We start from the raw sequence: 16559 nt of genomic DNA, 5'->3' as shown, positions 1-16559 counted from the left end.
CCATCATCATCATGCCCTGGGGTGGATCCAGGCTGTAGGCAGCGCCAGGGTCTGGATCTGGCCTAGAGCTGGTCATGAGTTTGATATCCCTGCTCTAAGGATCTTGCTGAGATTCTTCTACCAGTAAAAACTTCTCTAATCTTGGGATTTTTAATGGGTTCTCTTGGATTTAATGGAAACCTACTGTAACTAGTTACATTTAGCTATAAAGACCTTCTTTTTGATAACAGTAGCGTCAGCCAAGAGGGTTGGTGATAAATGCCAGGACAGCTGGGATGTCTTGCACTATATTCCCCTCAGTGTCACTCCAATACCATCCCAAATTCTATAAGAGAAACTAAGGTGCATCTCTGCTAGAGCTTTAATTTTTATGTAGAAACCTTTCAGGGATTCTCTGATTCTGTACTGTTTGCATAAAGAATTAAGGTTCAGTTAACAGTAGGCCAGCAACTATCCAGGTTGATTTTAGGCTGTATTAAGACTTTGTTGTAGCATAACAAATTGAGATCTTTCCAGATTTGGGTTCATCATAGAGAATTAGGGTTGAAAGGGATCTCAGGAGCTCATGTAGTCCAACCCCCTGCTCAAAGCAGGACCATCCCAAACTTGATCATTCCAGCCAGGACTTCGTCAAGTTGGGCCTTAAAAGCTGCCAAGGATGGAGATTCCACCACCTGTCTAGGTAGCTCATTCCAGTGCTTCACCAACCTTCTTGTGAGAGTTGTTCCTACTATCCAACTTAAACTTCTCTTGCTGCAATTTGAGATCATTGCCCCTTTTTCTGTCATCTGCCACCACTGAGAACAGCTTTGCTTTATCCTCTTTGGAATCATTCTCCAGGTAGTGGAAGGCTGCAATCAAATCTGTCCTCAGTCTTCTTGTGCAGACTAAATAAGCTCATTTCCCTCAGCCTCCTCATAAGTCATGTGCCCCAGCCCTGTAACCATTTTGTTGCCCTCTGCTGGACTCTTTCCAATCTGTCCACATCCTTTCTGTAGCAGGAGGGCCCAAAACAGGACACATGACTCCAGATGTGGCCTCACCAGTGCCAAATATAGGGGAATAATTATTTCCCTCAGTCTGCTGGTAAGAATCCTGTTAATGCAGCCCAGTATGTCATTGGCTTTCTGGGTAGCAAGAACACACCAACTCATATTCAGTTTATTGTCCACTGTTACCCCCAAGTCTCTCTTTTGTCTGCAGAGCTGCTTAGCCAATCGGTCCCAAGCCTGTACCGATGCATGGGATTGTTCCATCCTAAGTGGAGGGCTTTGCACTTGTCCTTGTTGAATCTTATGAGATTCCTTTTGGTCCAATCTTCCAATTTTGTCTAATTCACACCACCTTTCTTTAAGGACCCGTCCTTTCTTTAAGGAGTGTGTGCTACCAAGCCAAAGAACTTTATCTCTAAGAAAGGGAAAAATAGGAGAACAAGCTATGATTGTCTCAATATCATCTGCCAGTTAACTTGGAGAAAAGTACTGGAATTGGTGGGGGCAGGGTGGTGACTGCTTGTCCTTTAGAGGTTCCCAGATAAAGTTTAAAAGGCAAGGATAAAAGTAGAAAAATACACTGAAATATCAGTGGTAGAGCTGATATCAAGCTGATGTTGTGAAGTCTTATAAACAGCATCAGAGAGCTACTTGGGAAGCAAATGTAAAATCCATGAGAATGTGTATCATAAAGCAGTAGAAAGTTTCCAAAATGTTTGTTTTTCATGGCACGTATCATCTCGGTGTAGTATGAAATTGGCCAGTTTTCATCATACAATTCTGTTAATATTAAGTTGGAAAAGTGCATATGGAGCAGATCATATCCACTAATCCTTCTGAACCTTATCCCACTAGTCTTAATTGCTTGTCTGGGACTATTCAAGCTGTGAATGGAAAAACATTCTACCCTTCTTTCGGCCAACAACATTAGTTGGTTATAGCAAATGCTCAGAAATGGTGGAAAAAGAAAAAGGTGAAGAAATTTGGATTCTTAGAGACCCTTTGGTAAACAGTGTTATTTTATTTGGACAAATGTATCCCTGTAACAAAACGATTTCCCCAAACCCCAGATGCATTTTTTTTTCAGGAAAAAAAGAAAAATGCATGTAGTTAGTTCTTCCCAGAAGAGTTCATAAATCTTAACTGTCAAGATAGTAACACTGATTGTTCATTTCTTGGCCTTTGTGCATCAAGTAAACTGAAAAAAAACCATTTTCTTTCTATTCTAGTATAGTACAAATTCCTCTAAAAAAGGACCTAGTTATTGTCCATCTAGAAAAACTAGGTGTCTTTTCCTGGACTTTGCAGCTTCAAATATGGCCCAAAAAGTGCCAACTTTTAATTGTCATCTAGAAATCCCTGACATCGCATCTTTTCAGAGATGTTTCAAATTGTCAGAAGTCCATGTGTTACTAATGAAAGGCCCTCATAGTTTGGAGGTATGGGATGGGTCCTTTAAAGAAATGCTCTTGTTCCAAAACATCGCTTTAAACACAAACTGCTAAGCAGTAAAATACTAATGTCAGGTTTTTTAAGCCAATTTAATTTTTAATTAAACATTTTATATGACACACTTTTTTAAGATATCTCTGACAGTCAGTGTAGAAATTTCTTCTTCCTTTAAGACCCGCGTGTATCTCTGAATAATGAACATAACGGTTCTGCCAGCAGAGTGCATTCACGCTTGGACATCTGTGTTGGTACATTTATATATGTGTGGCATCAAACTCTTTTGCACTAGAAGCAGACATTCCAGTGTGCTGTATGTTGCTGTCAGGCCTTTCTCCTTGTGCAAAATTTTCACAAAACAGGGTATGTACGCGCATTGAAATAACAACACATTGGGAGAATTTTCCCAGATTTGCTCTCTGGGTAGAGAAACTTACCCAGAGCTGTGTGTACAGACATTTGAATGCTGAAACCCTGAAGATTGGAGAGCTTGCAGTGTTGGCACTGTGCATTTGGTGGAGTGGGGGGCTGTGCACACATCTCACCATGTTCTTCAGGCTTCCTTTTTCTGCCTGGTGACAGATCACAGCAGTGCATAGGGCAGACTTGATTGGCTGACTTAGACTTCCCCTGGTAAGCCTGTGCTTCTCTGCGACAGTGGGAGGATTGTGAGGGAGGAGTGTTCTGGAACGGTAGTCCAGTGAGTGACAGTCTCCCTGGGTGAGAGGAGGAGAAGCTGAAGGACTGTTCTCTTCTGAGAGTAACCATGGCCTGTACAGACATTCACAATCCTAGGAGAAACTCTCTTGGGTGTGATTTAACCCTGGCTGTTCCTAGGTTATTTTTCTCCTGGAGCAGCCATTTTTATTCTCGGAGAAAAAGTCTGAATGTCTGTATGCCTGTGGCTTCTTCTGGGAGAGCAGCAACTCTCTAAGGAGAAACTGGATGTCTGTATGAGGGCACAGCAAAAGATTCTCATGGAATTGCAGATGGATATATAAGCAAATTTTGCTTCACTGTGATCCCTGGTCAGGAGAGTTAAATTTTTACTAGGTGGGTCACTGATGAAGGGAATATTGCAGTGTGGGACTGATATACCAGCATAGATCAGGGGTTGGCAACCTATACAGAGTGATTTTTAATCTGGCCTAACAGTCTGCATGTTGGTGGTAATATGGCAGGCTGTTTGCAGATGTTAAAAAACAAACACAAACCCCCCACTACTTTAAACTCAGTGCATTCCTGTGCTGAGCCCAGCGCATGCCCAGAAGAGGCAGTGCCTTAGTTGGACCTGGCTTGCCTGACATCTGTATAGATTAGGTGCTTTAGTGGGGCTTTTTTGGCACTTTTATCTAATAGCTGCTTGAGCTTTAGCTAAAGCCCTGCTGAAGCACCTGATCTATACAGACACTGTAGAGTCAGGTCAAAGTAACATGTTGTTTCTTCCAGGTTTTTTTGGTTGAGTTGTTTGTCTGTTTGTTTTTCTAATGTCTACAAGCAGCCAGAGTCTCGGGGTTGCAGGCACATTTGCAGCATTGTTGCTTGGAAGTGCTGGTGATCAGGTTGCAAGCAGTGGTGTGCTGTGGTCCAGGCTGCGCTACTTTGTCTCGCTGATCCTAAAAGGTTGTTGATGCTTGGTATAGGTGTATGACATGTTGGCTCTGTGCTACTAGAAATAAGCCAGTAAGCGACTCAGGTTGTTCAGGGAAGGTGAGTAGCTGTACCACCAAAATGGAGCAGTTTGCTAGTAAAACCTTATGGTATGAACCATGTTTAAGTGAAGTCTGTTTATATCCTGAAGAGATGAGGAAAAAGATGTTGGCCATTGTGGTACTTCTTACTATTTAACAACAAATCTTGCAGATCAGAGGTCAGTAACTGATGGGCAAGAATAGCCCAGTTTGGGTCCAAGGTAGACCAGTGCTAGAACCCAGCTTATGCTGCTGCTTCTACCTGCTGTTTCTTCTCTCCACTTGTGGATGGACAAGCCCACAGCTGCCTGACCCCAGACATGTGCAGCATGGGGAAAGCCCCCGCTGCTGAATACCAGCCCAGACCCCTGCCAAGAGCTGCCAAATTCCTAGCTTCACAGGCTGGATCCAAAGGCTTTGTGGGCAGTAGGCGATGACTCTTATATTGTGGATGCATTCTTTTGGTCTTGTTTAAACTGATAAAGTGGCCCAAAATCTTAGTTCAGTTAAAAGGGATTGTTTAAAAAAACTGAAAAATGTAATAATCTAATCTAGTCTAATCTAAAACTTGTATAACTATTGACAAACTGAAGGTAACAGTAATAAAATATTGGCTGAGAACTAAAATATTTCTTAAGATGATGCTATTGATAAAGCTAAAGCCAACATGTGCCTTTAATTAGAATGTCTAGGGGAAACATGGAATAAGCATTTACAGGACACATTATTCTCTCACAAACAGTGAAATTTATAGATAAGGATAAACAGATTTTTTTTTCCTCAGTGTCTATTACAGTGCAGTTTACTACTACTTAAGAATTCATTGCAACCTCACCAAATAAAAGTTTAGAAGATCTGTAACAGCTTTACACACTGAAGTGAATTACTGTAGAACAGGGGTCAACAGCCCAGCAGGCTGGATCTCGCATGTGGAGCCACTTGTTCTGGTCCACAGGCATGGGGCTTTGGCAACGTTCAGTGGCAGGGGGCTTCTTTAGCAGTTGCTCTCCTGTGCTGCTGTGGGCAAAAGTGCCAGTGACGGCTTGGTCCTAGAGCCAGCCCACTTGCCTCTGCCCTGAGTTGCGTTAGTCTGGCCCACGGCCTTAAAAAGTTGCAGACCACTGCTGTAGAAGAGTCAAGTAGCATGGTAGGATGAGGAGGTAAGGTGGAAGTGTAGCCATGTATGTGGCAGACCTAAGAAGTACTACTTAGTTGGAACAAAACTGGTTATGGTATAATAATGAAAGAATTCAAAGATCATTATTGCTAGTAAGAAATGTATCTTCTCTCAAAGCAGTAGAATTAATTATGAAGAGCATTTGAAGCAGTGATGGAAAAACCTAAGATACAGAATATAGGGACAATCACAGTGATGCAAATAAAATTCCATACCAGATGAAAAGGACTTAGGTTCCTAAGGAGCTTCTTTTGAGGAAGAACTCATTTTACCTCAGTTATACACAGAGGACTGCCTGCTGTCCAGTCATTAGGCATTTGACACTTTTCTGCAGGGAATATAAAAGTGACTATCAAACTGTATATCAAGGATATTACCACAATTGGTTTACTTGGATTTAAAATCCCAGTGTAGACCAGGTCTAAATTTCCTTTTAAACTACTGGAGGCATATCCTTTTAGCCCTTCTGTTGGCTTGTAGGGTGAATAGTTGTGGTCTTTTTCCATTGTGCATTCATATCTTCAATTTTTCTTCAGATGAGACAGTTGCAAGTTAAACTACTAGCTTCTACTTCCAAGAAAAACAGACTACCTTTGTTTTGATTCTTGTTGCACTCTTCAAAACGTTGGTACCTGTTCACATGATAGGATGTAACATTTCGTCCTTCTTTCTGTTACTTTCTAGGAGTCTGAAACCTGTACCAGACTCTGGCATGGGAATGATTTACAGGCACCTATACAGGAGTGCAGGGGCTGTTCTGACATGCAGCAATTTCAGCGTGTCAGAGCAGACCTGATTAAATGAGTCTGCTGGAGCATGGCGATTTGCTGTGCTCCGGCAGCCTCCTGAGTCTTGTACCAACGACCCTGTGCCTGAAAATGGCAGTGGAGGTGCTTGAGCTAGAGCCCGTGCCACCTGCCCCTGCCACCATTTTTAAGTCCAGGGACACTGATACAGAAGATGCAGAGGCACTTTAATTAGAGCAGCTCTCAGATATGTAAATCTAGGAGACGCTTCTGAATAGCTAGCCACACAGAAATGGTAAACCAGTCCTTTTTACCTTCTCTGATTCCTTCATAAACTTATACCAATACTGTTATATTTGGCATTAGAATATGCATATATGCAACCAGGGAACCCTTTGTTTTAAGATGGGGGTGGACAAAATGTGGCCTGGGGGCTGGATGTGGCCCTCTAGGCCGTTCTGTCCAGCCCACGGGGCCCCTAAAAAAAATTTAGAAAATTTAATATTTATCTGCCCTGGGCTGCCTGTCATGTGGCCTTTGGCTTGCCAAAACTCAGTAAGCAGCCCTCTGCCCAAAATAATTGCCTGCCCCTGTTCTAAGATCTAGGTGACAACCAGATTTTATGGAAGTAGCAATTCAAAAGGGGAAAGGATAACGGGTAAACAAGGTATGAGTGACTCTAGGCAAAATGGTATCAACTAATATCACTGAGAGACTGAATAAAAAAGTCTCTACATTGTACAGTCTGTGCACCTGGTCTAATTTCTGAGCCCCTCAGGCTGCACCAGCAGGATCACCATGTCGCACCATGCTGTTGCTCTTTCCCACTGTACAAGGCACATGAGTTGATGCTGACTTGTGCCTGTCTTCAGGATATGGGTTTATTGTTCACAGTCGAGAAAGAATGAACTTGAACTTTGAAACTTGTACCTCATTTCTGAGTGCAAGGTTCTCTTCTAAACAGCAGTCAGAGAAAGTAACCTCTTTTCTTTTTCTTTTTTTATTTATATCAGCCATTTTCCTCCAGCCTGTAATTTTCTTTCTCTGTACAAGTACCTACTACTCTGTTAAGGCTTAGAACTGAATTTTTTTTCACCATCTTTTCCAAGGTTTTCCTCCTTCTGTACTGAAGTGCCTGTCAGCATCTTGTAGAAGTATACTTAATGAATTGTAATTATGTTGTTGGCTAGGCTTACCGGTGAAACTACACTCAGTCACTTTCTACTAGGTTAACCTAGGAAAACTAAAAGTTAGATCTTGAAATCTCAGCTCAAAGATTCTTCCCTTCTGTTTCCCAACTCCCCCAAAATATTTTAATTTCCTCTCCAATTAGATTTCTCTCAGGAAAATATTTTAATTTCCCTTTAGTTTTTTTAATTGTATTTTAATAGGCTGTATAATTTGCTTATTATGCTTTCAAGGTTTGGCCTTACTGTACACAAAGTTGAGAGAAACCTTCTACTGGATGGAGAGAGTTTGAAGCAAAGAGGAATGCTTTTAGACATTTACATATCCTAAATATATACACTCCAAGAACTCTTGAATGTTTTATCAACATTGTTAATACTTCTGCAGCTCGATTTCCTGCCCCCCACAAGCAGCACTAATTTCTGATGTTGCAATACAAGCTAAAAACTTTGGCAGGTATGTTGATGCACCCAAATCTAATATGTGATCGGATTATGAAAATCTAGGAATGCTGTCTGTAATCTGTCAAATACTTATTGCTGAAGACAAAATCAGATCTCTAAGTATATAACTGGTATTAACCTCTTTGTGGATGGTGGCGGTACTGTCATTTTTTAATAGGTTTTGAACCGGAAAAAAAATTATCTTAAATTTCTACAACAGCTGCTTAAGTACATATATCTCTGTAATGGGCCATTGCAAGCAAATGCAGAACAGAGAGACGGACCTTTAGTTCATTGTAAATGTATTTAAAAAAAAAAAATAATAATAATAATAAAAAAATCAGTTCTTCTGTGCTATTTACATGCTTGTTAAATGTGCTCTGAAGGTTAAGTGCATCAATTTCAGTACAGAGTAGACAAATGGTCCAAGTAGTCTGGTATCCTTTCTCCGATGGTACCAGTACTTCAGAGGAAGGTGTAAAATGGATAAAGCATGCAATAATATTTTTGGGAAAGCTTCTTATAATCCTTTTTGTCTTCCAATAGCTAATGTGAATTTAAGTCTTCAATCTGAAAGCTGATTTTCCTTATCTATTTTTGGTTTATGTAGTATAAAATCACTTAATTACATAAATGTCTAATTATTTTTAAACTGCATAAATCTTACTGCAAAATCTGAAATAAATCTTGTTTCAAAATCTTGAAGTAGTGAGGCCTAGTGACTACACAGTACTATTACTGTTAAGGTACTTTTAACTGTACCTTTACTTAACCCTGTTAAGGTTTTTTGCTTTCAGTCCTTTGCTATTGCTATAAAGTAACCATGTCATGCTCCCTTTTATAAGCTAACTTATCTTTTTATCCAGTGCCTCACTTTGCTTGCAGCTTTAAGATTATTAATACATATGGCTTTAACTTCATATCTATAATTTGGCATTCTACTATTAAAAATGCTGTTTTCCATAAACTGTTTATGCTGAAAAGGGAGTGTGCCTGTGACTGCACTGGAGGAGGTGATAGGCTCTAGTTTCATTGCTATTTTCCAGTGTATAAAAATATAAATCTGATTTTGTTGCAGTAGTAAGTTGTGGGGAAAGACTTATTATTCTGCATGCATAAAGCACATTTAAAAGCCATTCATAACTTTTTCAGATCATTTTTCATTGGACCACAGAAGTTGCGTAACGTTCAAAATTTCAAACTTACCCCAATTTCTGAGGTGCCAGAACTGGTTAAGTCACTTTTTAATAGCGTGACTTTTTTTTTTTTTAAAGCCCTCTACACAATCAAATTGCAAAACTGTTTATATCCTAATTGAAATTGCCCCCCAGGAAGAAACCAGATTTGGACAACTTCATTATAAAAGGTGAAGGTTTTGACAGTTGTAGGCAACTGGCAAAGGCCTCTTTAGGATGAAAGCGTTTAGGCAGCCTCACCTGTAGCATTTGCTGTGTTTATACAAGTTAAATGAGTACAAAAATTCTTCGTGTGGGAAAGCCACAATTTTTTGTAAAAATTAGCCTCAAGCTTAGTAGGGCAACAGCTGATCTGCTATTACTTCGTGTACTTGTGGGGCAAAGCCTATTCCTTGTTCAGCTGTAGACTCGTTTCTAACAAATGAGACTAAGTCTTCCTCTTCCCCTCTTTGCCAAAGCTGCAAGTGAGCTTGGGATTGCTGCATTTCTCCTCTGGCAGTAAAAACATTTTATATATAGTCATATGTAGAAATTAGTTCCTATATAAATACCTGTATTAGCAGCTTTGGAATGGAGCCAGGATGTGGCCAGGAAAAGAGCCAGCAGCCTGAAGAAGCATTATTTTTAATTGCATGAAAAACCACTACATAAAATCCCCATTAGTTTTGCTAGTGACATTTTTCATGAAACTGCATATTTTTATTTGGGATTACTGAGATTTGTATTTGAAACCAAATGAAAGATTTTTTTTACTCTCTCTAAAGTGGGGGTGGGCAATTATTTCAGGCAGAGGGCTGCTTACCCAGTTTTGGCAAGCTGTCGAGGGCTGCATGGGTAGCCCCAGCCCTTGACAGGTGTCCCGCCCCCTGGTCACCATCTTGGGACCAATGTTCCAGGGCCAGCACTGGTGGGGCCCAAAGTGGGGCGCAGACTGGCAGGGGTCCATGGACCTGGGCGCAGGCTGCACCAGCAGGGAGAGGGGGGAGCTGGCCCAGCTCCATAGAACCCCTGCCAGCTGGGACCCTGCATTCTTGCTACTCTGCCCTGTGCCCCACTGGTGCTGGCCCTGGGACACTGGTGTGGGCCCCATGCTCCCACTGGCTCCCTGCCTACTCGCACCCAGTGCCCCCCCAGCCCTGCAGTACAGGTGGGGTGCAGGGCACAGCTCCGAGCCCCTGCTTACTGGCAGGGAAGAAGCTGGTGCTGAGCGCAGGGAAAAGCAGCCCCTTACCCACCCCATGGCCAGTGCTCCCTGCTGCAGACGCTGAGAAGGCACAGGCAGCCCCAGTGGGCTGCGAGCAGCTGCAGCATGGAGCACCGGCCCCACTGAGCAAGGAGCCGCTCTTCCCTGCGCTCAGCACCAGCTTGTAACCCGGCCCCGCTGCCAGCCTGGCAGTAGGGCCGGGTTACAAGGTAGTGCTGAGCATGTGGGGGGGGGGATTGGGGGGAGTGGGGAAAGCAGCCTCTTGTCTGCCCCATGCCTGGTGCCCCATGTTGCAGCCGCTTGCAGCCCTCTTGGGATTGCCTGTGCCTGCTCCAGACAGCCCTGCATGGGTTGTGAGTGCCTGCAGCAGGGAGCGCAATCCATGGGGCAGGCGAGGGGCTGCTTTTCTCTGCGCAGGAAAGGAGCCCAGGGAAAAGCTGAGCACAGGGGGAAAAGTGGTCCCTCCCCCAGCCCATGGCCGGTGCTCCCTGCTGCAGCCACTTGCAGCCTGCACAGGGCTGTCTGGAGCAGGCACAGGCAGCCTCACACGGGCTGTGAGCAGCTGTATCAGGGGGCACTGGCCACGGGGCGGGGGAAGGGGCCGCTTCCCCCCCTACACTCCTTCCCTGCCCGGGGTCCCCCCTGCCCTTCTCCCCCCTGCTTACCTGCAGCTCCAGCACAGGGCAGCCACCTGCTTCAGCTGTGGGGGGTGGGCCCAGGTGGCTCCACTGTTGTTGGATCCCGCCGGGCTTTCCCTGGGTCCTACTGCCCTTGGATCCTGTCATTTTTTGACAGGAACCAAGGGCAGAGAAATATTAATTTTCTACATCTTTTTTAGGGGCTCTGTGGCCCAGATGCAGCCCATGGGCCATAATTTGCCCACCCCTGCTCTAAAGGGAAGGCAGAGGTGTCAAGTAAGGGATGATGTTTGGGTTAGGGTTAATGTAAGTCTATACATTTTCAGCTAAGAAAAAATGAATTTAGTGTGTGATTTTACTAAATTTCAGTTTCTGATCCGGATGTTGCACAAACATTTGTCTGCCCTGAACTTTCCATATTAAGGAAACTAATATGTTATGCAAGTTTGGCATTCTGTTTTAAAATGTCTTAACTGTATTTCAAAGGTGACTTTAAAATAAAGGGCAATATCAATAATTTGAGTGTAGTTTCTTGTCAGTTTCTACATGGTTTTTAATTGACAAAGTTTTATTTAAAAAGCACCCCTGAAAAAAACTTTCCTAATTGATATTTCAATGGGAATCAAGGCTTTTGTAGTGCTTTGCATATGTTAATGAATTAAAGATTTCAACATTGGTTTCAAGTGGGTAAGTTTTGTTCCCCTTACAGTTGCACAGGAGGGAAACTTACTGTCTCAGCAATTTTGTTGGCAAAGCTGAGAATAAAATTCTTCTTCTTTGACTCCCAATTCTGACTGCTAAGCATTTTTCTTTGTTGTAACAGACTTGTTTAAAATCACTTACAACTGTTGTTTTCATCCAGTGGGCTGGATGGGCAGCCCCCAGTCTCTCCACAGCCAGATATGACTAGTGGACCCAGTTCCTTGCCCAGGGCAAGTGTGGCCCCAATCCAGCCATGCCAGATTTTGAGCACCCCGACTTCGTCTTGCTTGAAAAATAAAACATGGCTAAAAAGACTTCCTGCTTTAGACAAGCATGAAGATTTAGTCTGAAATGCCCTTCACTCTTGTCTTCTGTCTACTGTACAGAACTGCAGTGGAACAAATTTCCATTTTAGGTTTTGCCAATCAGTGCTATAACAGAAAGGAGTCAAGTGATAAGAAATGCATGTTGCTTTCATTAGTATACTCGGGTCTCTCTATGTGAATTCATTTTGTGTAAATTTGCTTATGTGCAATGACCTTACCTATACTAGAAACTTGCTTCATGTGAGAAATTCGATCTTACGTGAAGAAGCATGCAACACGGCTGTGCGGTGATGTGAGGTAAAGCATTAAGGGAGGGTGAGTGAGGTGGGTATGCGATGCCATCACACACTTGCCTCAATCTTGCATTGTCCATTGGTCCGTGTGGTGCTGTGCTACTTGCACTTGTATTGTGGTGCATCTATTTGCCTTTTATTATTGAATTTAGTGAAATGTCTAAGCAACCTTCTAGTACATCTCCTAACCACCCCCCCTCTTGAGCCAGCCATGAAGGGAAAAAGGAGGCTGGTACATATACCCATTAATTACATGTAATAATGGATTTGCTTTATGCGAATTCATTTTATGCAAGGTTTTTTGGGATGCAACCCTCACATAAAGAGACCCCGAGTATACCTGAAATGTCAGAATGGCAAAATCAGCTTGTTGTTAATGGTGTGTAATTTGATTTGAATGTTTTCACTACAGACTTTTAGGGCATTTATACACATGCTCTAGGGAGGGTGGGGGAAGGGGCACTTTAATTAGAGCAGCTCCAAGAGAAATAAAATAAGGCTTGTACACTTATGTATTTGTTTTTGTTACAAAATATCATCTAACAGGGGTTTTCAACCTTTTTTTTAGTAAGTGTACTCCCAGTGGCCAGGTGCGTGTGTGGGGGATGGCACATGGTTTGATGCAGAGGGTGGCAGAGGGGTGGTGGACGGCAGCAGTGCAGAGGGGTGCTCCTGGGAGGTGGTGCCATGGAGTGGTGGATGGTGGTGCTTCATCCCCCTCAACCCATGTGTACCCCCTAGGGCCTTCCCAAATACTCCCAGGGGGTTTGTGTACCCCTAGCTGACAACCCCTGATTGACTGCATTACTAGTAGTGGTAACTTCCAGTTTTGCTTACCTTGTTGCAGTTAGAGTACGTGTTGAAGTAGCTGACAGTTTGCTTTATTCTTACTATACATGTCTGTGTTGCTTCTATTAAAGCAAAATGAAGTTACTACTGTTTACTATTACTTCATGTAGCTGAAGATTGAAAATCAAGCAGTATATTCTTAACATCAATCTTCTGTTTTTCTACAGCATGGGTGAGTTCGCTGTCTATGGGAATGATCTTCTTCTGCTCTCCCATTGTCAGTGTGTTCACAGACATATTTGGCTGCCGAAAAGTAGCTGTTACTGGAGCTGCAGTGGGGTTGCTTGGACTCCTTGCAAGCTCTTTTGTAAGGTAAGAAATCTACTCTTCCTTTCATTGGACAGTCAAGTCAATTTATGATGGCAGATTTTGCTTATGACATTCACTCTTAAGAGCACTTATTCACTTTTTGTGTAACCTACACGCATCCAGTTGAGTGGTCCGTCCTTGTCTGGTGGTGGCTGAATGCTTATGAGCCTGCTACTGATACTCGCAGAACTGGGTCTTTTTACCTTGTCCACAAGAGATTCATGCTTTCAGTTTTAAGAGGTTTGGTCCCCCATACTGGAGACCCCACCACTATGCAGTTTGTGGTTTTTTATCTGCTCCACTGCTTGGATGGCAAGGTGATTTTGTGTTCCACTTTCTTTAGTTTCTTTCATTAGTTTGTATCTTCATTTGTGTGTTGCAGAATATTTTCTTTAAAACAATGAAACCAAGAGGCACAGATGTTCCTTGTTCTACATATTTCAATGTGTAGCTACTACTGTAACACCCACACCCATGGAAAAAAAATACACAATGCACAACCCAGTGTGTGTGGGCAAGATGGCCCTTGTGGTTCTGGCCATGTGCTCAGCACATGGCAAGCTGGGGCCTGTATTTGGGCAATATATGTAAAAACCCTCTGGCTTCATTGGCCAGAGGAAGCAGAAGATCTTCCAGGCAAATTGAGTGAGAGAGGCTGGAGTGTGGCAGTCCCTAACTGGACAAGGCTTTGGCGATGTCACACCAAATATATAAGAACAGCTCACCTAAGGCTTCTTGCTTTTTTTTCTTCTCAGGCTGCTGAGAGCTGCACAGCTCTATTGGGAGCCAGAAGAACTGCTCCCCATGGGGGGCTGGGGAGGGGCTGTCTCCCCCACTCTTCACTGTAAAGGCAAGCAAAAGCTATTTGAAGGGAAAGCCATAGGTATAGGGAGAGAGAGATTGTCTGTCTTGGAGTCTGACTCCTATTTCCTCCCTCTTATCGTCTTTTGTTCTTGTATTTATTTATTTTTTAATCCCTGGAGCAGGCTGACCAGGAACAGGTCCTGGCAGTTACTGGCTCCTGTGTTTTGGGAAATGTAGCATCTCAGCACAGTGGTGTAGCTGAGACTGGATGTCCAGACTGCAGACATAGCAAAAAGGGCTCAGGCCTGTTTCACAGCTATTGCATTTCAGCTTAGCTGTATGGCTGTACCTCAGCCATATGTTAGGCTGGCAGATTTGGACCAGGGTGAAGCCTGGCACAGTTTGAGCCAGGGTGAGACCTGGCATGAATTGTGTAGGTGGTATAGGCCTGGTTGGCTTTGCTGCCCAGTTCAAGCCCAGCATAATAGGCCTAGGCCTTCTTTTGTAGTTGCCCCAATGAAGCAGTGTGGTTGGGTGCTAGTTGTAGTTCAGGCACTAGCCAAGATAGGTCTTACCTTTGCTTCAAGTTCTCGTGCAGTTTTCTGTCCAGCAGAGCTAGGATTGGGACTGGGAATTCTGGGGGATGCGGTATGCTGACAAAAGCTGCGGTTAACTCCTCAAAGACATCATGTGGAAGTGGAGGTCAGCGTTGTACCACATCTCCAGGAGCAACAGAATCCCTTGCAATGCAGAAGGACCCACACTCTCTCAAGCAGCTCCTTGCAGTGCAGTGAACCCAAGGAGCAGCTTGGGACTCTCTGTGGGCGCCCCTCCAGCCCATTGCTGATGGGCAGGTATAGGGGTGCAGGTCCCCGAAGCTACCTGCTGGGGAGCCCAAAGTCCCAGACTGTCAGGGTATGGGTGAAGCCTCCCCCAAAAAGATGCCAGCTATAGAATTTGCTTTGTAGTAATAGTGCCTTGAAATTGTTTAATGTTTTCTTTTGTTTTTTGTTTTATTCTTTGTAATAAATTTGGATGCTTGTGTTTACTGTTTGCAAGGAGGGGGTGTTTATGCAGGACACCCGAGTAATTAATTTAGCATTTCCCAGGTGGTCTGGGTAGGGGCTTGAGCCAAAGTAAAAATATATTTTGTACCCCAAAATTGAACCTGGCCTTTGCTGCCGGCTGGTGCCTGGCAGAAGGGTTACACTATTAAGGAAACAAGGTTGTTGGAACACTTTTCATTAAAGTCAAAACAGTTTGAAAATCAAAATTTGGTTTGAAGGTACTGGAAGGAGCCTTAATTCTTCTACTGTATTAATTCATTCTGTGTCTAGAAGCTAGATCTCTGGAGCCCAACAAATCAAATCTTTTCTCAATTGACTATAAAACTTTCACCTAACATTTTTGTGTACTGTATACAGGTCTAAGAAACTGCTTGGATTGGCCAAAGGTCATCTTCCAAACTGCCTGATGATCATGGCAAAACATGTAAACAACTGTCTGTATTGTTCCAGAAAAGACGGTTGACATTTAAACACATTTTTTCATATTCAAAGCATTTTAGCAACTTTAACATAAAGGTCAGGGGGGATCAGAAGGCATTGGGGGAGTCACTGTTCCCCCAAGCACAGCCAGGAGTGACCAGGAACAACGGTCACAAGCTAGCAGAGGGTAGATTTAGGTTAGACATCAGAAGGCACTATTTCACGGTCAGGGCGGCTAGGGTCTGGAACCAACTTCCAAGGGAGGTGGTGCAGGCTCCTACCCTGGGGGTTTTTAAGAAGAGGTTAGATGAACACCTTGCTGGGGTCGTTTGACCCCAGTACTCTTTCCTGCCATGGCAGGGGGTCGAACTAGATGATCTTCTCAGGTCCCTTCTGACCCTAAAAACTATGAAACATACAGTACAGAAGCAGTACTCTGCTCTACTCTACAGGATTAACCACTTCTGCTCTATCCATCCTCTATGTGCAGAGTAGAAACCTCACTTTCTTCCTCACTCATCTTATCTTTGACTAATTAGATCTCAATCCCCTCAGAAACAGTCCTGATGCACATCATCTTTTTTTTTCTTGAAAATACCTGAATAACAAGTGACCAAACATGCTGAGCATGTATTAATACTTTCACTTGTAGACAATGACCAAAAACTTTTCATAGTTGTTTCATAGTTGGTAGGGTCAGAAGGGCCCTGAGCAGATCATAAAGTCTGACCCCCTGCCATGGCAGGAATAAGTACTGGGGTCAAACGATCCCAGCAAGTTGTTTGTCTAGCCTCGTCTTAAAGATCCCCAGGGTAGGAGCCAGCAACACTTCTCTTGGAAGTTGGTTCCAGATCCTAGCCACCCTGACCATGAAGTAGCGCCTCCTGATATCTAGCCTAAATCTACCTTCTGCCAGCTTGTGACTGTTATTTCTAGTCACTCCTGGTAGTGCCCCAGGGGAACGGGGACTCCCCCAATGCCTGCTGGTCCCCCCTGACTAGTTTGTAAATGGCCACTAGATCTCCCCTCAGCCTTCTCTTGTGAAGGCTGAACAGGTTCAGGTCC

The 16559-nt window shown here is 43.5% G+C and overlaps 1 protein-coding gene across 1 annotated transcript in view; it reads left to right on the top strand.

Moving 5' to 3' along the window:
• Positions 1-16559, top strand: part of SLC16A10 (solute carrier family 16 member 10) — a 179029-nt gene that overhangs the window by 73275 nt on the left and 89195 nt on the right. The window contains exon 2 of the mRNA XM_019520081.1: positions 13062-13206. Coding sequence (XP_019375626.1) covers positions 13062-13206 — 145 coding nt within the window. The remainder of the gene's footprint in view (positions 1-13061; positions 13207-16559) is intronic.

The sequence above is a fragment of the Gavialis gangeticus genome, unplaced genomic scaffold (genome assembly GCF_001723915.1).
Source record: "Gavialis gangeticus isolate Ggan-Ray unplaced genomic scaffold, GavGan_comp1, whole genome shotgun sequence".
Classification (NCBI taxonomy): Eukaryota; Metazoa; Chordata; order Crocodylia; family Gavialidae; genus Gavialis; species Gavialis gangeticus.
The sequence above is the reverse complement of the archived record's forward strand: the minus strand, read 5'-3'. Positions and strand labels throughout refer to the sequence as shown.